General features: G+C 41.0%; 1 protein-coding gene across 1 annotated transcript in view; it reads left to right on the top strand.

The window, feature by feature from the left end:
• The window catches only part of LOC124268086 (receptor-type tyrosine-protein phosphatase T-like), a 94,962-nt gene extending 72,866 nt beyond the window's left edge, over positions 1–22,096 (top strand). Inside the window, exons 11-14 of the mRNA XM_046703105.1 lie at positions 19,135–19,260; positions 21,001–21,152; positions 21,472–21,607; positions 22,019–22,096. Of these exons, the coding sequence (XP_046559061.1) occupies positions 19,135–19,260; positions 21,001–21,152; positions 21,472–21,607; positions 22,019–22,096 (492 nt within the window). The remainder of the gene's footprint in view (positions 1–19,134; positions 19,261–21,000; positions 21,153–21,471; positions 21,608–22,018) is intronic.
• The last annotated feature ends 2,109 nt before the right edge of the window (positions 22,097–24,205 follow it).

Genomic DNA, 24,205 nt, shown 5'->3' with positions numbered 1-24,205 from the left:
CCAGTGTCACCAGTACTACACCTTCACACCAGTGTCACCATTACTACATCTTCACACCAGTGTCACCATTACTACATCTTCACACCAGTGTCATCATTACTACATCTTCACACCAGTGTCACCATTACTATACTACTGGGTTTGCTTCTGGGACCATCTGATTATTTGACCCCTTCTCATGTTGGATCAGTGTCGGCATGTGTACGTACATACTTCCTCGTATTACTTTCGTAATCGCCTGTTGAGTCATTAAGGGTTGTGCGAAGGCGTATGAGTCCCACCCCTTATTCTATTATCAGCCAATCAGAAAACAGGATTATGTGCGTGTCATGGTTTGTGTGTGTAGTAACAAAGAAATAGGGGGAATTCCATTGTAGGATGTATTCCCCTACGACAAGTACAGTCATGCTAGGCAGAACAAATACGAATGACTAAAGCATCCGTTTACTTATATCAATGTAGCAGTTTCTGTTTCCTTGTTACCGCATGGTTCATAAACATACATACATAAATGTTATTTCATGGTTGATGTGCGTGTTTATGACTATATATACATATACGTCCATATGAGAGTGTATGTGTGTTTGATTGACATATTTATCGGTATGTCTTATCGCTGACTGAAGTTCTGTAAAGTGTCTGACGTCTAGTCATGTGGATAAAGCATCGGCTCGGTGTGTAGACGGTTGGTGGTTCGACTCCCTGGCCGCGTCATACCATCAGGTGTTGAAAGGTGGTGCTGGTGCCTACCTGCCTAACATGAGGTGGACGAAACACCTTGTCGGCTGGGAGCCAGTGTGATCTGTCTCTGTGACACGCCCTTGTTTAAAATGGTATCTCAGTGGGCTAGCACTTTGAAACCGGCATTAGCCGGGGAGAGTACAAGCGTTAAAAAAGCCACATGCGACTACCTACCCCACCACCCCTACCCATTCCACCTGACCCTCTAACCCCAACGCCCATTTCTGGTGTCCGCGGCCGTGATATTGCTTGAATATTGGTAAAAGCGGCGTAAAGTCTTATTCACTCACTCACACCAACCCCAACGTTAAGCAACCACGCACCTTACTTCACACCCTCCTGCACGTGTCTACAATTTACACAACGAGTATTTCGAGACGAACAATTATTGCTCTGAAATTTCAAAGTCCAAGGATGATGTCAAATGAAACAATACTGTTGTAAGGAAGTTCAAAACAACAAATCATTCAGTGATGAGTAATTTGAATGAGGGAAAAAGAAAGTACCATTCACAAAGGCTATTTAACTGCTTACACACAAACCATAATAGTAAATGATGCATAGAAGTCATGACTGTTGCAGTTTCACTACTTTTAATTGTACATTTTCATAGATTCAAAGAGTTATATGCTCGTCGCATATATAGTTAAAGCAACATGTATGCCCTTGCAGTCGACACCATTTTGCTGTTTGGGTTAGTAGCCTACTACATTGGTTGACAGTCTCACTGATTGTGTCATCTGCCTGTACATTATACACATGTGCATTAATAAAGCACCTCACACCTTTTATATAAGTACGAAAACACTACATGTTGTTGTATAGATACTTTGAAAGTGAAAATAAACTGGTAACATAATTTATTCTGATTGAAGCAAAAACAAAAACTGATTCTGAAATTTGACAATAATTCACCTGTAGTCTCCGAGGAATAAACAAAAAGGCATATGCACAATGCCGGAAGTAAACCTCTATGATACAGGCGTTTGACCTGACATCAAATCGATACAACAGCGTTTTTGGATCCAAAGTTAACATACAGCGATTCTTAGAAGTGCTGTATCCTCCCTAGGAGTTGTCACTCGTGGTCGACCTGAACACTGTTCCTTAACGTCATTAGGTAGTTGATATTTTCTGGCCAGTCGCTACTTCTTTCCATGTGTACATACTATGCATCTAAGTATCTTGTACACGAATGTACCATTCATCTAGAGTTCATCATGAAAGTAGTGAACGTTGTATTGAAGCGTCCGAGGGGGTGTATTTTTATCTAGAAACAGACACCTGCAGTCACTGCAAGACTTCAGTGGATCACGGGACAGTGAAGGACAGTATGACGTTTTCCCGGATTTGAACAACGACTCCTATAATGTGTCCATTTATATAGCGCCAAACTCCACACCAGGTATGCTCATAGCGCTAACAATCAATAAGGCATTTAATTCAAGTCCATTGACATAGAGCGTTTTGTAGAGAAAGGTTTTGAAATGACGCTTAAAGTTTTCAAGGGTTGGAGACATCAGGGAGAGAATTCCAATTGACCGATGCCATGTTCTGGTAAGACTTGTAGCCAAATGATTTGAGGTTCCACTTTGGTACACAGAGCAGATTAGACGAGGATGAGCGCAGAGTTCTTGTTAGCATGGAAGGAGAGAGGAGTTCTTGAGGATACACAGGTGCAATACCATGAATGTACTGATGAGCAGGTGTAAGGATCTTATAGTCAAAGCGAGCCTCAATAGGCAACCAGTGAAGAGACATCAGGATGGGGGTGATTTGGCAGTGTTTTGGTTGGAGAGTAACTATGCAGGCAGCTGTATTCTGAATTCGTTGAAGCTTTTGGATGGACTCTTGCGAAGCTGCAACCAACAAGCTGTTGCAATAGTCAAGTCGGTAGAGAATCCGTGTTCTCACCAGGGCAGCCGCAGCATCCTGTGTCAGGACATGTCTGATCTGTCCAATGTTACGGAGATGGAAGTAACATTTTCTGCACACATCCGAAATCTGTTTCTTCAAGGAGAGGTCAGATTGGAGGAGGACGCCACGATTTCTGACATATGGAGAAGGCTGAATGACCATATGTCCAACTTTCAACTGATCATTTTGTGATTTTACTAACATGTTACTTGTGGTAACAATCATAACCACTGTTTTGTGTTCATATAGTTTTAGTTTGTTATTGTGAACATCCACGTACCAATGTGGACAATGGCATCTTCAGTTCTGGTTAAGTGAGAACTGTTGTCACAGCCCCTCAATCTTGGGCTCATCACCTTGACTCTTCAACCATGACTCTGTGATGAACAGAATATCCACACTGTGTTCAATAAGTGGATCAGCAATGTGACTCCTGTGCGGAAGAAAGAGTCTACGAACAACTGAATCTACCTGCACCAGACACTGGCTAAGTATAGGTTAATCACCCTTACAAGGTAGTTATTTTAAATAAACTGCGAGCGCTTTAGACCGAGCAGAGTTTATTTAAATAACTACCGTATACGTATTGAGGGTGATTAGACGGCTTAACCCACGAGGGCATACTTATTTTATGTATTAGGCATGATGAAGATCATCAAAATAAGTATAATTTTTTTGTTTTTAAAGGTCACATAAACCCTAGGGGGTAAAAATACATAAATCACTAATTGGCATCGTTATAAATGAAACCCCGTCATTAAAACTACTCATTTCGACCTTTAATTGACTTAAATCGACCTTTTTGACAACAGTGCACAATTCTCACCCGCGAACGAAATTTCAACCAATCAGAGCGGCGCGACTCTGTGACGTCATATGAGGAATAGCTTTGAGGGCCGATGCAGAATTCATCTACATTTTAGGGGGTAAATTATCTTGTTTACAGGCTTGTATAAACCTGAAATCGTGACAATTGTTGTGGAAAATTAAAGCTATATGTTCTCACAATCTACTGTCATTTAATTTTGTCTCCTGCTTTACCTAGTTTCCGAGTTACAACTTGTTTTCATAGACGCTTCTGTCACAATTGATTGGTGTCGTTAGAGCCCTATTTGTATAATGACTGATCCAAATTGATCCCATTTCTGTGTTTTTTTACCCTCGATATCTAATCATGTCATGTAAAAAATCTGTTTGTATTCTCAAAACAGTGTCGGCCCATAAGTTTTCACATGCAATACAGCAATTAATACTCCCTTGCTGTAACCCGTGTTAGGTGGTATAAACCTACACATGTTATTTGTCATCATTCACTTGATGGTCAGTTAATGAATTTATAACAGGTATAATTAGTGGTAACACACTTAGATTACCCGACAAAGGTTCCCATTTGGCATTTCTTGTGTCTGGAGTAAATATTCAACATTATAAACATCGATCAAAGGATTAACCGATAACACGCTGATTGATTAATTACTTTTATCTTACACAGTGGAATTGTCAAAAGGTAGTGTTTATGTATGTAGATTTACTAATCTATACTGAATACACTCTGTCGTGTCGGTGTCTGCGTAAAAACAACGTCCTTCTTTCAAAGGATTAACCGGCAATACATTGATTGACTGCCCATTATTGGCTAACTAAATTACTGTTTTTAATGAAAGGCGGACATTATGCAATTAGTTGCCAGGTGTGCTATCTTGGGTGACCAATGAGACTATACACCAATACCTGAAAAGATTTATCACTTTTTCGTATATTAAACTGTTAAAAGACACATCATTTGGAACAGTTTTGTGGATATTGATGGATACATTCCTCAAACAAGGTAATGGCCTGATATTGTTCCTATAACTTTAATCTGTTTTAATTTTAATATTTGCATTTTGTTTTTTATTCATTTGTCGTAGCATTCAACAGAATCATTGTTTTCGCCGTGAAGTGTAATGAGACAGACAACATACACTAGGGTGTGTGTGCGAATTATGATTCACATTGGCAAACTATAAAATGTCTAGATATTACAGTTCTGTTATAAATTCACTATAAGTATCAGCAGATCGTCAGCTTTTTATTTAGTTTCAAAATGCATAAAAGTATGATAATAAACTAATTAGGATTATAAGACCAAATATAAACACGCACATTGACTAGAATCTACATACTGGTGAGTGCACGTTAACCCACGTGAATGTAGCAAGAAATTTATCGCGCAGTATTGTGATTTCGACCCCCACCTCGCTTCCGTGAAGAAATCGTTATGTTATAAGTTGTGTCATGCAAAACCCTTTGGTTATGATTCCAATACATATTTAACTACGAGTAGAAAGTAGTTTTGATTTTCTAACTTGATGAAAACAAACTATAATCTCATTAATTCAAACAGACTTGACGATTTTCAAAATGGCGGCGCCCTGTCGGGAACATCCACCAGTCTGTGGATAAATGCTATTTAGGTTTGTTTTCACCGAGTTACAAAATCAAAACTACTTTCTACTGGTAGTAAAATATGTATTTTATTGATGACCAATAGGATTTTGCATGACATAGCGTATAACATAACAATGTCTCTCGTGGAAGTGAGGTGGGTGTCAATATAATACTACTTACAATATTATTGTTACTTCGACCACAACCTCACTTCCGAGGAAGAAATCGTTATGTTACAAGTTGTGTAATGGTAAATCTTTATGGTCATCAATCATATACATATTTTACTATAACTAGTAAGTAGTTTTGATTCTTTAACTTCCGTGAAGCGATCTGAACACAAGTAAGATATTGTTTCAGGCTTCCACAACGCTCGCTTCGCACTCACAAACATAACCCATTTAGCACGAACTGCGGGGTCCTGTGGAAATCTGTGCATGGTGACACCATCACCCGACCCCTAGGAGCAATTGACGACAAAGCAACGATTCGGCATGTCGTCGTTCATGTCGAGAAATCATCAAAATGATGAGCGTGCTACACACTTTCTATACAACTAACTGAAAATCGTTCCTCATATGACGTCACTGCAGTGCTCTGGCGACAGAGTTACGTAACCTGTCTGTGGTTTCGTTGGCGGGCGAGAGTGAAGCAGGCGACTTTTTGGCCACGTTTAATCGCTCGGTATTAATTAACCACAAGTTTTTAAAGAATAAATTTGGTGTTCCGCATAAGACTAACCACAAATCTTTCATATGTAATGGTTAAAAGAGTAACAAAAAACAAAGTTTAGTGGTTCTTTCAGTTCTGGTTAAGTGAGAGCTGTTGTCACAGCCCCTACCCTGTGTCGTGTAAAGACAAAGTCCAGAAAAAAGTGTCCACTTCGTGCGAATGGGTTACTGAGCTAAATAACGCCAGACAATAGACAGAGTGTGTGATTGCAAGACTTCGGGCAATACTAAATTGTGAAATTATAAGAAAACGAAACAAGTTTGTCTTTTTACAATTTTAATAAATATGACACTGTGTAGGCAAACACAATGACGCTGATGTCCCCACGGTTCAGTCTGTTCCAGGCGGCCACGTAAAGAGATATGACATCGTTATTTTGTTATTAAATGTCGAAAAACCTCAATTTCATTCTGAACTGCGGGGTGGTTGTGTGCTCTGGGCGGCTTGGTGAGGATGTCGTTGACTGTAGATACAGTTCATTTACAACCCTTGATGGTACATTGCCAAGAACACAAGGATTCTGTATGCGTACCCATCCACGCAGAAGTATATCTTCCACCTCGAAATGTCGGAAGAAATTTGTAATCTAACTGTACGTTTGCCGTAGTGATGCATTGACCTCATTTTGTCAGAATTATATAGTACAATTTCTGTTGGACACTGATTAATTTACTCACCTATCGGTGTATACTTATCAGAGTGAACATATTTTATGAAATCAATCAACACTGAAAACAATTTCTGAGTGAATTCACTCACCTATCATAGTCACATGCTTACCAGAGTGAACAGAGTTCACAAAACCTTAACTATTCCGGATAACAGTTCACATTTTAACACTTCCCGACCAGTTAATCCCTTACAAAAACAACAGACCACATCAAAGATACACCGTCTGTCCACATCCTGCGAATGCAAAATTTCAGGTTGTCCACGTCCTGAGAATGAACCTAATAAATGTCAAATCCCTAAAATGGTCACGATCAGCCATGTCACAAGCAGACAGACACAAGTATAAGGATGTATCATGTATACTGAATTTCTTACATGATATATATCACGCTTCTATAAATAAATGAATAAATGATGCTATATTGTAAAGAAAGGTTATGGTGCATGTACATAGATATGCATGTTATGATCCCGACGGGACAACAATTTATGCACCAATTGTCAAGTGGACAAAAAATCGTTTATATTGTTTGCAACAACGTTGCCAGATGCAGCAAGTATGTTGTTAGAACATTGACTGAGACAGCGTGGTGTATATAGACATGAATAGGGTTTAAACATATTTTATTCTATTCAAGAAGAAAGACTGCCCCTGTTTGATGAGGTCGTAAAATGACTCACAATCCATCTGGTTCACTGGTTACACCTGTTATATGTTCTTTGCGCTTATTCAGTGTAGTTTTGTAACGCACAATGTCATTGATATATTATCAAGTTCATACCAGACCGCCAAACTTTTCTAGCGGCAGAACCTCGTTTTGAGATTTCCACGATTTCCAGATTTCCGTCTGTCAGTGCACGCTGTATGACAGAGCACTCTGCGCGACGTGTTTGCAAGGATAAGAAGGAGCGTAGTGTTGCAATATACAAGCGCTTAGATGTATCAAATAATACTGATTAATATTTATGTATCCAGTTGAATGAATTGGTCTCAAAATTTTGGACTGGTTATTGTACTGTGTTGCGCAATAGGACGAAACCCAGTCAACAGGAAACGAGACTGTTGTGTAATCAATGTATTCACTTGCATTTTGTAAAATAATGTTAATTTAGAAGTTTCTCTCCGTTTCGATAAGGAAGTCAGGTTTGTCTCATGATATAGTTTCGCATGGCTCTTACCTCTAACTGCACCGCATATTGTGCGTAAGGCATCTAAGTGAAGGTTTTCTAGTGACAAGGACTGTTCGTTTGTACAATTGTCCCAGAGATGACAGCAATAGTCAAATAGAGGTAAGATAAAGGATTTATACATTGTTTCGAAGGTTTTGCGTGATAGTCTATATTTAAAACTACGAAGGCAATTAATCATAGGGCTAATTTTCCTTATCATTTCATTAATGTGGGAATGGCAAAGGAGGTTTTCCTGAAAAGTAATGCCTAAGTGTTTATGGATCTGCACTTCATTTATAGGGGTACCATTCATCGGGAGGGGAGGTTTCGTAGAAGGTTTCGTTTCGTGTGAAAACTGGATAGTTTCAGTTTTGTTTGGATTAAATTTTACTTGCCAGGTTTCCGCCCATTTAGACATTCTGTCGAAATCTGAGTTAAGAATAAATGCACTCGTATGGGGATCGTCGATTATTACATAGAGAGATGTGTCGTCTGCGAAAAGGCGTATATTACTTTCGATTCCATCAACTATGTCGTTTATGTATATTAAGAATAGAAGAGGTCCAAGGACTGATCCTTGAAGTTACTTGTTAATTAGTGACAAGGAGGGGGGATACCAAACGTAGGAAGCGGTTTCCAATACCATCTGGTCCACTCGCATTGGTAATGTTTAACGATGATAGAACATCTTCAACATCCTGCTTTGTAAGATATAAATTCCTCATATATTTACTTTTATTGTTTAAGGTCATATTTGGAAGATCCTTATTAGGGTCAGCGATTGTTGCCTGGTCAATAAAGTAATTATTTAAAACGTTTGCTATTGATTCTGGTTCTTGATAGACTTCGTTATTTTGGGTAATAGGAGGAAAGGAGGTACTTTCAGATTTTTTGTTCATATAGTTTTTAACTAAACGCCACCAGTTTAGTGCTATGATTATTGTTTATTTGAGTGTCTAATTTTGTTGTAAAATCTTTCTTGGCTTTTCTAACTGCAGAAGGCACTTGATTTCTTAATGATCTAAAAGTAGCCAAGTCATTTTCACCATTTTTTTGTTTCGCTATTTTATGTTGTCGATTTCGTTTCCGCATGAGTTTGCGAGTGTTATTATTCATCCAGGGAGTTTCTTTACATCTTATTGTAACAATTTTGTTTGGTATATTGGAATCGCAGATATGAGATAAGGTTTTCACACCCACTAGATACTTCCTGCTTTTGTAGCGGAGCTCTATCCATAATGCTTCCAGACGAATCTTATCTAAGGTTTCTATTCGTTTGGTGATGAATGTGTTCTTAACGTAGACAGCGACCCCACCCCCAGTGTAAGTCTATCTTTTCTAAAGGGACACTGAACGCCTGGAATAAGAGTATTACTATCTAAAATACCATCATGGACCCAGGTTTCTGTTAAACAGATAACGTCATATTCGTTCAGTTCTAGACCTATGAGTTCAATTTTATCTTTAACACTACAGGCATTTAAACGGATAATTTTTAGATCAGTATAACACGTTGGTCCTGGGTTGGGATGGATATCACCACAAAGTGATAGCAATAAGGTTAGGAGTAGAGATATTCTAGCATCGTAAAGGCACGTCATCATTACTACAAACTTTCGAAAGTTTAATAAATGTGTTTTTTCAGAAGAGAACAAACCCACCGATTGCCTGTACTGAGAAATGTTAACTGGCATTATCGGTCGTTATGAGATCAAATGAATGGCGACAGTGGTGGGGATACAAACTAGAACTGGTATAAACTGACCACGAAACATGAATTAAGTCTCGTCTGCAAAAATGGTAACAATCAATTACATTCTGAATACAAAATATAACATTTAGAAACATACATGCACTATGTGAACTCAGATCATTTCTCATGAAGGGGAAAGTCACTAACAGTAATTGTTGTAAAGAACAATGAAGGTAAAAAGTAAGAAGGCATATTATAACCATGATGTGCCGGTTAGAGAGGGGGAAAAAAGGACATTCATATAGTTTACAAGAAAACGACTCTTAAATTTAGAAACACCAACTGTGAAAAGAAATTGTAAACCCGTTTACGAGATGTAAAGCTGCATACTAAAACACATGCAATCAAAAAAGACATATATATATATTTGTCGTATTATGTTGATTAACTTCAATTACATGAAAGTGAATGGGAAAAACACACACAAGAAACCAACAGAAAATCCTCAATACAATCAAGCTAACACAATGAAAAAGAAACTTACACGTGAATCACGTCCCGTAATGTCAATATCGCATGCTTTTCTCGTGCATATCTGTTTTCATGCCATGTCATATCATGTCGAACATGATTAAAGCGTGCCTCAAGCAGGATTAATTACTGTTTCTACAAGTTTATAAGCGTTATGGCTGATTTGTAATACCGAGATGCATTGCATAATATTGTGATGCAATTCGGTTTGCACAGTTTAAGAACACAAGGAAAATATCTACAACGAGATTTACAGAAATATTATTGGATTGCGAGTAAAGTGCGAAGTAAAATTTAACCACAGCGTCATCAATGCACTCTTCTCCCGGGCGGTATGCCGTTTTCATGCTAGTTCAAACTGTGACATAATAATAATAACAATAATAATAGCACCACTGAGGTGACTCGTACATAAAGATACACATGTTTGTGTTGTCCGTTATGAAGTGACATTGGTAAGGTAATAACACATTCAGAGTGAGTGAGTATGGTTTTACGCCGCTTTCAGCGCTATTCCAGCAGTATGACGGCTAGGGACGCCAGAAATGGGCATCACATATTGTACCCATGTGGGACAACGAACCCGGGTCGTCGGTGTAACGCTTAAACCGCTAGGCTACCTTCACCTCCCCTAAGTCATTGGGAAGTGTGTAAGGGTTTTGAATAGGATTGCAGGAGCACATCGGGATGTGTCATTGAGAAGTTAACGGGATGCATGATATTTACATTCTATTTCCGTACATTAATGTTCAAGGTTAAATCTGATAGCAATCAATACACTTGTTTTCTGTTTCCTTAAAAACAAATATAAAATACGTTATTGTGATGCCAGTAAAGTATATTTTGAGTGAATGTATTTGATAATTATTAGTCATTTCCTTTGTAGAATAACCTGGAGAAATATTAAGACATTTAATGTTTGTGTTGTCCGTTATGTAGTGACATTAGTAAGGTAATAAGACATTCAGAGTGAGTGAGTATGGTTTTACGCCGCTAGACATGGATATCTAACAGGGACCAAATGTTGACTGTGGACATCTTTGTTATAGTTGACAACATGATATATAAAGGCAAGCAGTTTATAATATCATCAGGGGCAACCTGATGCTTATTGACATGTATCACGTCATCTATATGGGGCACACAGGACATCGACTATGTAGTTGCCTCAGCCCCAAACGTCCACCCGTTCCTCAGTCAACCTCCACCAACCATCCCAGTGCGTGCACTTTCCTTCCGGCTATCCATTTGTGTAACATACAGACAGGTAGTATGATTCATTCAGTCACAGTGTATTTGTGTAACATACAGACAGGCAGTATGATTCATTCGGTCACAGTGTATTTGTGTAAAATACAGACAGGCAGTATGATACATTCGGTCACAGTGTATTTGTGTAAAATACAGACAGGCAAATACCATCTACCACCATATCTACCACATACCATCTACCACCATACCAAGCACGTACAATCTACCACCGTACCAAGCAAAAACAATCTACTACCGTCCCAAGCACATTCCATCTACCACCATACCATGGAAATAGCATCTACCACCATACCAAGCACATACCATCTACCACCATTACAAGCACATACCATGTACGACCGTACCAAGCACATACAATCTACTACCGTAACAAGCACATACAATCTACCACCATAACAAGCACATACCATGTACCACCATGCCAAGCACATACAATCTACTACCGTAACAAGCACATACAATCTACCACCATAACAAGCACATACCATGTACGACCGTACCAAGCACATACAATCTACCACCGTAACAAGCACATACCATGTACGACCGTAACAAGCACATACAATCTACCACCGTACCAAGCACATACAATCTACCGCCGTACCAAGCACATACAATCTACCACCATTACAAGCACATACCATCTACCACCATAAGAAGCACATACCATCTACCACCATAAGAAGCACATACCATCTACCACCATAAGAAGCACATACCATCTACCACCATAAGAAGCACATACCATCTACCGCCAATACAAGCACATACCATCTACCACCATTACAAGCACATATCATCTACCACCATAAGAAGCACATACCATCTACCACCATAAGAAGCACATACCATCTACCACCATAACAAGCACATACCATCTACCACCATAACAAGCACATACCATCTACCACCATAAGAAGCACATACAGTCTACCACCGTTAAAAGCACATACCATCTACCACCATTACAAGCACATGGCATCTACCACCATAAGAAGCACATACCATCTACCGCCATAAGAAGCACATACAGTCTACCACCGTTAAAAGCACATACCATCTACCACCATTACAAGCTCATACCATCTACCTCGATCAGCCACATCATCAGAGGGAGAGGCGGTGGGGCGTCCTAGTGGTTAAAGCGTTCACTCGTCACGCTGAGGGTCGGGTTCGATTCCCCACATGGGTACAATGTGGGAAGTCCATTTTTGATGTCCCCTGTCGTGATATTGCTGGAATTTTGCTAAAAGCGGCGTAAAACTTAACTCACTCTCTCATCAGTGGGAGAATGTACATCTGTATTGGACACAAGATATCGACTATGTAATTGCCTCATTAAACCCACAATCTCCAAGCATGCCCAGTTAATAGTTAGTTAGCTAATGTTTGTGTTGAAAGAGATATATAAGCTATATGTTTTTATAATTCACATACGGAATACTTACTTTTGGTTACCTTTTCCTGAACTACAAGTTGAGGAATTGATGTATTCAAACATGCGTCACCACAGCGTCCTCGTTCTGACGATGTGTGGGCTGGCTCTCACTCTATGGACTGGTGAGTGTATGAAGCCGACGTTTATGTTCTATAACTGACGCATGTGCGTCTTTACACATGTCATATTCCAAATACTCTGTTGTTAGCTTCCAGGTATTAAGATTGTCATTGATTAAATGTATGACATATGTTCATGAAATATAAGATTGGTGTTTCTAAAGAGTCAGAAGATAGTCAGTAGTGCAGGCCCTTTCACGAATCATGAACTATTAATAATACATCATTTCCAAACATGAGATTTACTTGTCTTTGATGATTGGCTTCTTGTGTAATTTGTAACATAAAAGTTCAACTTTATATTAGGTTGGATAACATTGAATATCACTGATTTAGTATCTCGCCAATTCACTTATGCCCAGTGTGTCATGCAGTGTCGAGATATACACGTCTGTACTTCTATAGTTCCAGGCTCTCCATCGTGTCAGGATAACAGTACAGATTATTGTAGAAGTATCACCTGCGGGCAACCAGGAAGTGAGCAACTGTGCCAGAAAACATGCGGTCTGTGTCCAGAAGGTGAGGGAGAAATGTACACACCAACTGCTGCTTTAGCCAACAGTGTGTCATGGTGAAATGGTTAGAGTGTTATTATTAATTATATAAACAGCCTTTTAATATGCATCTGATGTTGTTTTTTGGCTGGTGAAATGAAAAAAGTCATAAAAACGGACTTTTATTGTTGTTACTTTTGGTTTTGCACCGAGTTACCAGGGCCTGTGATGAAGAGTGTACAATGCTCCACGTTTCCATAGCCTTTCTTGTGTTTCCCTCGTTAGTACGACACGTGCTCTTACGCAGTTTTGGTTGGAACTGTAAAACACATCTGTAACTCGTACAGCTTTGCAAAAACACCACAAACACTGTAGGGGGAGGACAGTTTATATGTTCTCATATTGATGGAATGATCTGTGCTACATTCTCAGTATTCCACCGCTTCTTTCAACGTGTTGTTAAATCTGTGTCGGGTTTTTATAATGGTTATTAAACATGATTAACTATGAAACCTGTTTTCCACAGACTGCGGATCGGGATACTTCAAGGATGGTTCCTCGTGCAGGAAATGCAAGGATGGCGTCGATGTACAGTCAGACGACTATAGAAGGAAATGTGATGCTCCCTGTAACCATGGCAACACGTGGGGCGCAGACTGTCGAGAACAATGTAGTGAAGGATGTAGGAATCAAACATGCCACCGGTGGAGAGGACACTGTCTCCAACACTGCAAGCCAGGCTACTATGGGTCTGCATGTGAATTACATTGTGACTGGTGCAGGTCGTGTGGAGACCGGGGTGATACTTGTGACAATGAGGGGAGGTGCTTGTGTGGCTGCATGAGAGGAAAACGAGGAAACAAATGCGACCAATACTGTCTACACTGTGAAATGTGTTCAGGAAACAACTGTACATGTAAGACTGGTTTCCATGGAGATGCCTGTACAGTACCCTGCCCCCAGCACTGCTCCCAAAACGTATGTGGTCAGGCAGGAGTGTGTACACGGGGCTGTGGCGTGGGACGGTATGGACCTTCCTGTGATATACAATGTGATAACTGTGAGGGAGACCACTGCACGTTAAACGGGACATGTACTTCCGGGTGCAATAGAGGATGGTATGGACCTTCCTGTGATATACAATGTGATAACTGTGAGGGAGGCAACTGCACGTTAAACGGGACATGTACTTCCGGGTGCAATAGCGGGCGGTATGGTGCCAAGTGTGATGAAGCCTGTGATGCCAACTGCGAGGACCAACTTTGTCACGGTAACGGAACCTGTGAAAGATGTAAGCCCGGATTCTATGGAGACCGTTGCAGGACCACATGCAGCACTGGCTGTCGTAACCAGACATGTGACCGGAGTGGAACTTGTGGATCCTGCAGAGTTGGAAACTTTGGGGACACGTGTCAGCGACACTGCAGTTCCAACTGTGTGAATCATATCTGTGAACAAATATCAGGAACGTGTATCAATGGCTGTGCCACAGGCTGGTACGGAGACACATGTGATGTAACCTGTCCCGACCGATGTGCCTCACGGTCCTGCCACAGAGACACCGGGTCCTGTCCATCTTGTGTGCAGAGATTCCGAGGCTCCCACTGCAACGTGTCATGTCCACAGTACTGTACGAAATGTGAACAGTATAGCGACAAATGTCTCACTTGTCAACAAAAGCATTTCGGGTACAAGTGTGAAAAACTTTGTTCACTTGGTTGTAAAGGAGAAATTTGCCGCCACGAAACTGGAATATGTTCACAGGGATGTATTGGAACATTCTATGGCCATTTCTGCAACAATTCCTGCAGCGACCACTGTGTCAACAGAGCCTGTCATACAGGAAGGACCGACGTAGATACACCCCAGTGTACTGACGGATGTAGAGATGGATGGTTGGGGGACTACTGTGACAACACGTGTCCTCCTCACTGTGTGAGATGTGACAGACATCGTGGCCAGTGTCTGACGTGTGAAGCCACGAGATACGGCGAGAACTGTAACTTGACCTGTAACACTGCCTGCCTGAAGTCACAATGTAACCTGACAGGAGACTGTATAAACGGGTGTGAGAGCGGGCGTTACGGAAGCAGGTGTTCTGAGAGATGTCCCCAGGTGTGCAACACGTGTCAACACGATGGTGCCTGTGGTACGTGTGCTGATGGCTGACTGTGGTCTTCGCATGTAAAATAAATGTGTTTGTTATAACATTAGGCCACAACTCCTCATGTAATCCCTAGTGCAGAATCCTGATCTGGGTTTGTCCCCAGGGATGGTTGCACATAGCGACTTGGTTTAGCCTGAATATTTGAACGTGCAAAAAAACGAGCCAAACAATTTCATTGCACAATGCTCTCAACTTTTATCTGACTTGAGTCTTTTCTCCAACATCAAGGGGTAGCCTAGTGGGTTTACAAAGCGTCCGCTATTCACGCCGAAAATCCTGGTACAAGGTGTGAAGCCCATTTCTGGTGTCCCCCGCCGGATATTGCTGGAATATTGCTGAATCGTCGTGAAACTAAACTCTCTCCCTCACTTACTCCAACCTCAAGCTGATATAGTATCACCGAAATATTGTTGAAAGTGACATTAAACTCAACTATTCTGTTACTTGCTGTAATGGAGGAAATATTTCTCTGTTACTTCTGAATATCTAACATGTCCTCGTTTTCTTTGATAGAATCCAGCAGACCCCTGGCGCTGTGGGTTGTAATTCCATGTCTGCTGATAGCCACTCTCATCGTAATGGCCGTTGTAGTCATGCGGAGGTTAGATGAATTAAAGTTATTCCAAAGGACAGAAGGAGGGGCATTTCTGTTTTGTGATTGCTGTTCCCGTGAGGATTCCGGGTTGGACTTGGTTCCTAGTAATCTAAACGTAGGCAGGTAGAACTTGGCGAAATAATGGATCGAGTGGTCGGACTCGGTGGCATGGGTGATTGCGTGTTGGTGCACCCCGACAGCGTTGATCTTGGCTAATAATGTCAATAAACTGGTGTGTCTGGTCCAGATTGGGCAAAATGTGACAGGGCACGGGCATGGTGTTAAATGGCTGGCTCGCCGGATGGATGCTTGGATGGATGCATGGAATTATTCCATTTATATCCATAAACGTTTATAAATATAATTGACCTATGGTTTACATTGTTTAGGTATAGTCCAAGACATTCCAGGAAAGAAAGGAGACGAGTTCTTGGAGGACCAAACAGTGCCTCTTTAGTATGCATACTGAACCCAACATATGAAGCCTCTACAAACGGTAATATATACTGTGTGTTTGTATTTCTTCAGTCCAACATATTCAAGATTTTATATGTTAAAAAGTGACTAGTTATAGCAGTGAGGTAATGCCCATTGTATTTGATAAGTAAAAGTAATAAATAGTTTCTTGTGATTCATTTACAGGTTGTACAACCCCTGTGGACTTAGACGCCCTGGATTTGGGCGAGGAAGAAGTAGCGCCCCCTTGTGTTGACGTCAGGATAAGCGATGGGCAATGGTGTCCACATTCACACTCTCTAGCATCCGGTGACGTCACTGACACTGTCCTTATTGACCAAGGATGGTCAACGGAAGTGATGGTACACAATCTCAGACAATATGTTGAAAAAATGAAGAGGGATGGCAGCCTTACTTCCCAGTTTTATGTGAGTGTAATTCTATAGACGAAAACTGCTGTAATTACATAGGTTGAACCCGAAGGATATACGTATATATCAGGGGCACACTCTTGGGAAAGGGGGACGCAAACACAAAAGACACACAACACACACACAACAACACACACACACACACACACACACACACACACACACAACACACAACACAACAACACACACACACACACACACACACACACACACACACACACACACACACACACGAGATCCGCCTATGTTTATCATCTGTTTGTCATCGGCCCGCTTTTAATTTGTTGTTCCAGAACCTGCCCCGTGGACAGCTAGGTCCCTGTACCCTAGCCGGATTGGCAGAGAATGTCTCCAAGAACAGATACAGAAACATACTACCGTGTAAGTGCCTTCTGTCTTTAACTCTCATTATGCCTTTGCGTGTGCGTGTGCGTGTGTGTGTGTGTGTCTTGCACATATCAGCTGTTATATAAAGACGCCATGTTCATTAAACTGTAACTGTAAAGGTCTCAACAGTATTTGGTATCTGTTACTGGACATGCAACAGGTTGTATGCATCATAACCATTACTCCCTTTGTTATGCAGATGATCACAGCAGAGTAAAACTTTCATGCGCCCCGACTGTACCTGGTTCTGACTTTATCAACGCCAATTTTATAAATGTAAGTTCTCTGTAAGACAAAGAACACCAATGCATAGCTCATCGTCATGAAAACATTACAATGCAATGTGGCAGCCTTACCAACGGTTTAAATGTTGCCGAATCAATATCTTAATATATATATTAACTTCATGTCATTTTTAGAAGATATCGATACCTCCTGATAATGGCATATCATAGTAAATATTGTAACGTGAGATATGTAATAGTAATAGTAATAGTCCGCTTATATGGCACTCATATCCAGGCACATTGCCTGCTCACGGCGCTACGTACATTACTATCACAGGAGGACACTATCGTACTTTCCGATACTTTTTCAACTCCCTGGGACCAGACAGCCATGCTGCCTGTTAGGCGCAATGAACTAAACAGTTACATTGCCAGCACATCCTCACGTGTACCCCTTTTACAGCCGGGTGAACTGAGACAATGTGGATCTAAGTATCTTGTCCAAGGATACTACGCAACTGTGCCCACATCGGGACCCGAACCTCGGTGCCTCCTCCTGGGATCGAACCCGGGCCTTCAGCGTGATAGGCAGACACCGTACCACTGCACTATTGCGCTCCACAAATGGTATTGTATATGACCGTTGCCAACTAATGTGTTCCGCTGTTTCAGGGATATGGTGAACCGAAAGCATTTGTTGCCACACAAGGTAATACAGATTTCCCATCGTTTGAAAAAGTCCGTGGCTTCAGATAATATCTACTCACTCTTGTATGAAGAAATGTACACAAATAGTTGCCAGTGTATGTGTACTTCAGCATTATTACACACGGGTTCTGAATATCTTTATGAGATAATTATAGTTTTTTGGTTGAAAGTTATTCAACGAGTGTTGTGTAACCAAACTAGGTTATTCCAAGATAGTGACGTCAAACTGGCAAACTTTCTGTTGCCACCTCGATATTTCACATTAACATTAAGTCCATTCAAGCTTTATTTTACCAAAACTGTCAACAAAACAAAACATTAGGTTTGTGGATAATCAAAATTATATTTTTGTGATTAGTATTATTTTTCAACTGAATATTTTTAATTGTATATTTTCATCTATAAAGTAGTCGTGACAGAGTTATCTCCCTTTCGTTTTGTTTACATCCGGCATCGTCGGTTTGATTTGTCATCATGGATCACACTGTTTTCCCGTCCTGTGTGTAATAAAGATCATCACAAAACTCGTGGATGTTGAATATGGTGAATGTTCCAACGAGATATGTTTAAACCTTTTATTAATTTAATACGCTAGTAAACAAATCGAAACATTTACAAATATCTCGTTGGAATATTTTCCACATTCAACCCCCGCGAGTTTTGTAATCTCTATTTCATCAATGTGCCCCTGTAGTGTACACGTCTACATCTAACCTGCCTTCATATATCACAGGCCCTTACGCAGCTGTGATGGGGGATTTCTGGAGAATGCTATGGGAAACTGATGCCAGCAAATTGATAATGCTGACCAACTTGGTGGAGAACAGAAAGGTTAGTCAGTGGTATGTTTGTTACTGAAAAAATATCCCCCTGCGCTAATCACATCAACTTCAATGACAAATCATCGAATACAGTGTACTATTGGATAATCATGATAGTAAATGTGTTTTCCAGGCAAAGTGTGAGAAGTACTGGCCCGACTACGGCCAACCAGGCACCAGCTATGACGATGTCCATGTCCAGTGTGTGGCCCAGGAGGATCTGATGGACTACACAGTCAGGACGTTCAATCTACACAGGGTAAGGATAAACTACACAGGCAGGACGTTCCCTGTACACAGGGTAAGGATGAACTACACAGTCAGGACGTTCTCTGTACATAGGGCAAGGATAAACTACACAGCCAGGAGGTTCTCTGTTCACAGGGTAAGGATAAACTACACAGTCAGGACGTTCTCTGTACACAGGGCAAAGATAAACTGTACACAGGGTAAGGATGAACTACAACACACAGCCAGGAGGTTCTCTGTTCACAGGGTAAGGATGAACTACACAGTCAGGCCGTTCCCTGTACACAGGGTAAGGATAAACTACACAGTCAGGACGTTCTCTGGAGGGTTCTGAACTGTACACAGGTCGGTACACAGGGTAAGGATGAACTACACAGTCAGGTCGTTCTCTGTACACAGGGTAAGGATGAACTACACAGTCAGGAGGTTCTCTGTACACAGGGTAAGGATAAACTACACAGTCAGGAGGTTCTCTGTACACAGGGTAAGGATGAACTACAGAGTCAGGTCGTTGTACACAGTCTGTACACAGGGTAAGGATGAACTACACAGTCAGGAGGTTCTCTGTACACAGGGTAAGGATAAACTACACAGTCAGGAGGTTCTCTGTACACAGGGTAAGGATGAACTACACAGTCAGGTCGTTGTCTGTACACAGGGTAAGGAAGATCTACAAAGTCAGGACGTTCTCTGTACACAGGGTAAGGATGAACTACACAGTCAGGATGTTCTCTGTACACAGGGTAAGGATGAACTACACAGTCAGGTCGTTCTCTGTATACAGGGCAAGATAAATTACATAGATGAACTGAATGGATCAATACATAGGGTACGGTGAGGTGACACAGGGTTTAGTACACAGGGTATGCTGAGGTGAAACAAGGATCAATAGACAGCGTATGGTGAGGTAAAACAGGGATTAATACACAGTGTACAGTGAGGTGAAATGTGAATCAGTTCACAGGGTACGGTGAGGTGAGACAGGGATTAATAAGGGTACACAGGGGTACACACGGTGAGGTGAAACAGGGATCAATAGACAGGGTACGGTGATGTGAAACAGGGATTAATACACAAGGTACGGTGAGGTTAGGTGAAACAGGGGATCAATAGACAGGGTACGGTGAGGTGAAACAGGGATTAATAGACAGGGTACGATGGGGTGAAACAAGGATTAATACACAGGGTACGGTGAGGTGAAACAGGGATTAATACACAGGGTACGGTGAGGTGAAACAGGGATCAATAGACAGGGTACGGTGAGGTGAAACAGGGATTAATACACAGGGTACGGTGAGGTGAATCAGGGATGAATAGACAGGGTGCGGTGAGGTGAATCAGGGATGAATAGACAGGGTACGGTGAGGTGAAACAGGGATCTATATGCACGGTACTGTGAGCAAAAGCAGCGATTGATATCAGCTTGTCCCTTGTTATACAAGGACATCAAATAGATTACCGTAAAGATAAATGCGGAATAATACATTTGGTTTTGTATATAGATTACCGTAAATATAAATGCGAAATAATACATGTGGTTTGGTGCATAGATTACCGTGAAGATAAATGCGGAATAATACATGTGGTTTGGTGCGGTGTAAATGGGTTCGGGTTGACACCAAGTAAAGGACTCAGTTTATTATTATCTCGTTTGATGACACCCTTCGTTTTACAAAGATCTTATACTATTTACAATGAGAGATTTGTCTGGAACAATAGTCAGTGTTTTCCAACAAGCATTGTTTCACAGGAAGGACAGCCACCGAGGACGCTGCAGCACTACCACTTCACAGCATGGCCAGACAAGGGTGTTCCACTTGAAGTTAGGTCTCTTGTTGAGTTCTACAGGCTTGTCAGCAACTCCCCATCTACAAGCCATGGGCCAAAGGTCGTACACTGCAGGCAGGTAGCACTGACTCACATATTGTGTGAGGACGTAATCCAGACTTCTGTCAATACCAGATCATTTACCGTTCCCATTAGTAACCCATACGGTCACATAGAAAACTTCTTTTACTGCGGATTCCGGACTGAAATTGATTTAAGAAGACGATTTTACCATGAAATAGCTCCTGTAACTTAACGCTTCAAACACACCAACAGCATATCCTTTGACGAAGAAGAATTTATTTGATTCATGTGCTTTATAGTTTGATAAGATTCAGTTGCTATCCAAAATCAGACCGATCGTTTCTTTAAATATTTTGCATGTGTTTTCCAGTGCTGGGATTGGCCGCACAGGAACCTTTATTGCTCTGGACTATTTGGTTGCACAAGCCAAGGAGAAAGGCGTCGTAGATGCCTATGAGTGTATTGTCAAACTCCGGCACCAGCGTATGGATCTTATCCAGACAAAGGTGAGAGCTGATGGAGATTAATTTTTCCTGTAAGAGTGATGGTATCATATGTATTGTTTGTGGATTGTAATTTCCAAATGTTTAATTCGAGACTTTTTCCTTTTTCTGTTCCTGGAATGAAAAATATAATACAAAACATAGCCCATTAATAGAGATAAGAACTCCAAGAAGAAACCTGCGATCCGAGGGGTGCAAACCTTTTGGCTCATTTCTCTTTGAAGATGCCCATTAGTCTGCACCGTTTGTGTTTGTGTCATTCTATGTTGCTCACCACCCCAGTATGTATCAGTCAGTTGTGTGGTGTGATCCTAGTCATCCACTAGTAGACATACATTTGACCACTTGCAGCATGTAATGGGCCATAGTATATGGGGGTATTCATTTTAAAGGATTATTATTATCTGTTTGTAGGATCAGTACATATTTCTACACGATGCTTTGATCGAGGCCCTTCCCTCGTCTGACAGACCGACAAGAAGAAACCCGTGAATGCAAGGTCCTAAAAACATTTGTATAAACAATCAAACACAGTTGTGTCGAACATACGGGTGTCTCGATACAAAAACTTGTATCCTGTGTATTCATTCTATATACAGCTTTTTCGGTTGTATCGAACCTTGGGTAACTGAAAACTTTTCTTAGGTTCCTACAACTTCGCAACAACGGTATTTTGACAGTGTAGTGATGACGACAAAAATGCCTCGTGGATTTCTATGATATTTACGGTAATTTATGCACCAAACCACATGTACTTCCAAAATGACATGTAATTTGTTGTGCACTTGCACTGGGTTAATGCCTTAATCTGCTAAGAATGTTCAACACCATCATCACTTTTACATAAAATGCTAGTGTTACAACGAAGTCAACCGAAAATATTGTATCAGAGGCTACGTATCTAGATAGAAAATGTCTGGTTTGTGAGTGTGAGTGTTCCAGTCTCTAAACTCCTACCAGTTTGTGTATGTGAGTATATATGTCCACGTGTTTGTGGGTCTGAGTGTTCCTGTCTCTAAACTCCTACCAGTTTGTGTATGTGAGTAGGTATATATGTCCACGTGTTTGTGTGGTCTGGAGTGTTCCTGTCTCTAAACTCTCACCATTTTGTGTATCTGAGTATATAAGTCCACGTGTTTGTGAGTGTGAGTGTTTCTGTGTCTAAACTCCTACCAGTTTGTGTATCTGAGTATATATGTCCACGTGTTTGTGAGTGTGAGTGTTCCTGTCTCTAAACTCCTATCAGTTTGTGTATCTGAGTATATATGTCCACGTGTTTGTGGGTCTGAGTGTTCCTGTCTCTAAACTCCTACCAGTTTGTGTATCTGAGTATATATGTCCACGTGTTTGTGAGTGTGAGTGTTCCTGTCTCTAAACTCCTACCAGTTTGTGTATCTGAGTATATATGTCCACGTGTTTGTGAGTGTGAGTGTTCCTGTCTCTGTAAACTCCTACCAGTTTGTGTATGTGAGTATATATGTCCACGTGTTTGTGAGTGTGAGTGTTCCAGTCTCTAAACTCCTACCAGTTTGTGTATCTGAGTATATATGTCCATGTGTTTGTGAGTGTAAATGTTCCTGTCTCTAAACTCCTACCAGTTTGTGTATGTGAGTATATATGTCCATGTGTTTGTAATGTGAGTGTTCCTGTCTCTAAACTCCTACCAGTTTGTATATCTGAGTGTATATGTCCACGTGTTTGTGAGTGTGAGTGTTCCTGTCTCTAAACTCCTATCAGTTTGTGTATCTGAGTATATATATCCATGTGTTTGTGGGTCTGAGTGTTCCAGTCTCTGAACTCCTACCAGTTTGTGTATCTGAGTATATATGTCCACGTGTTTGTGGGTCTGAGTGTTCCTGTCTCTAAACTCCTACCAGTTTGTGTATCTGAGTATATATGTCCACGTGTTTGTGAGTGTGAGTGTTCCTGTCTCTAAACTCCTACCAGTATTTGTCCACGTGTGTCTGTGAGTTCCCTGTATATAAACTCCTACCACGTGTTTGTGTGTGTGAGTGAGTGTCCTGTCTCTGAGCTCCTACCAGTTTGTGTATCTGGTATATATGTCCACGTGTTTGTGGGTGTGAGTGTTCCTAAGCTCCCACCAATCCTGAGTATATACCAGTTTGGCCAGTGTGTATCTGAGTTTGTGTATGAGTATGTCCACGTGTTTGTGAGTGTGAGTGTTCCTGTCTCTAAACTCCTACCAGTTTGTGTATCTGAGTATATATGTCCATGTGTTTGTGGGTCTGAGTGTTCCAGTCTCTAAACTCCTACCAGTTTGTGTATCTGATTATATATATATCCACGTGTTTGTGAGTGTGAGTGTTCCTGTCTCTGAACTCCTACCAGTTTGTGTATGTGAGTATATATGTCCATGTGTTTGTGGGTCTGAGTGTTCCTGTCTCTAAACTCCTACCAGTTTTTGTATCTGAGTATACCTATGCTTATGTCCACGGTAAGCCAGGTGTCTGGCAAGTTAGGGAGTTTAGATAGCTGTAAGACTGTAGAGTCAGAACTACCCGAACTGTAAAAAGCCTTGTCATGTACAGAGATATAGACCTCGGGGTTGCTGGGATGATGGAATGGTCGAGAAGATGATCA

The sequence above is a fragment of the Haliotis rubra genome, unplaced genomic scaffold, assembly GCF_003918875.1.
Source record: "Haliotis rubra isolate DU_JTF1 unplaced genomic scaffold, ASM391887v1 Scf136, whole genome shotgun sequence".
Classification (NCBI taxonomy): Eukaryota; Metazoa; Mollusca; class Gastropoda; order Lepetellida; family Haliotidae; genus Haliotis; species Haliotis rubra.
This window is presented reverse-complemented; position numbering and strand designations above follow the sequence as displayed.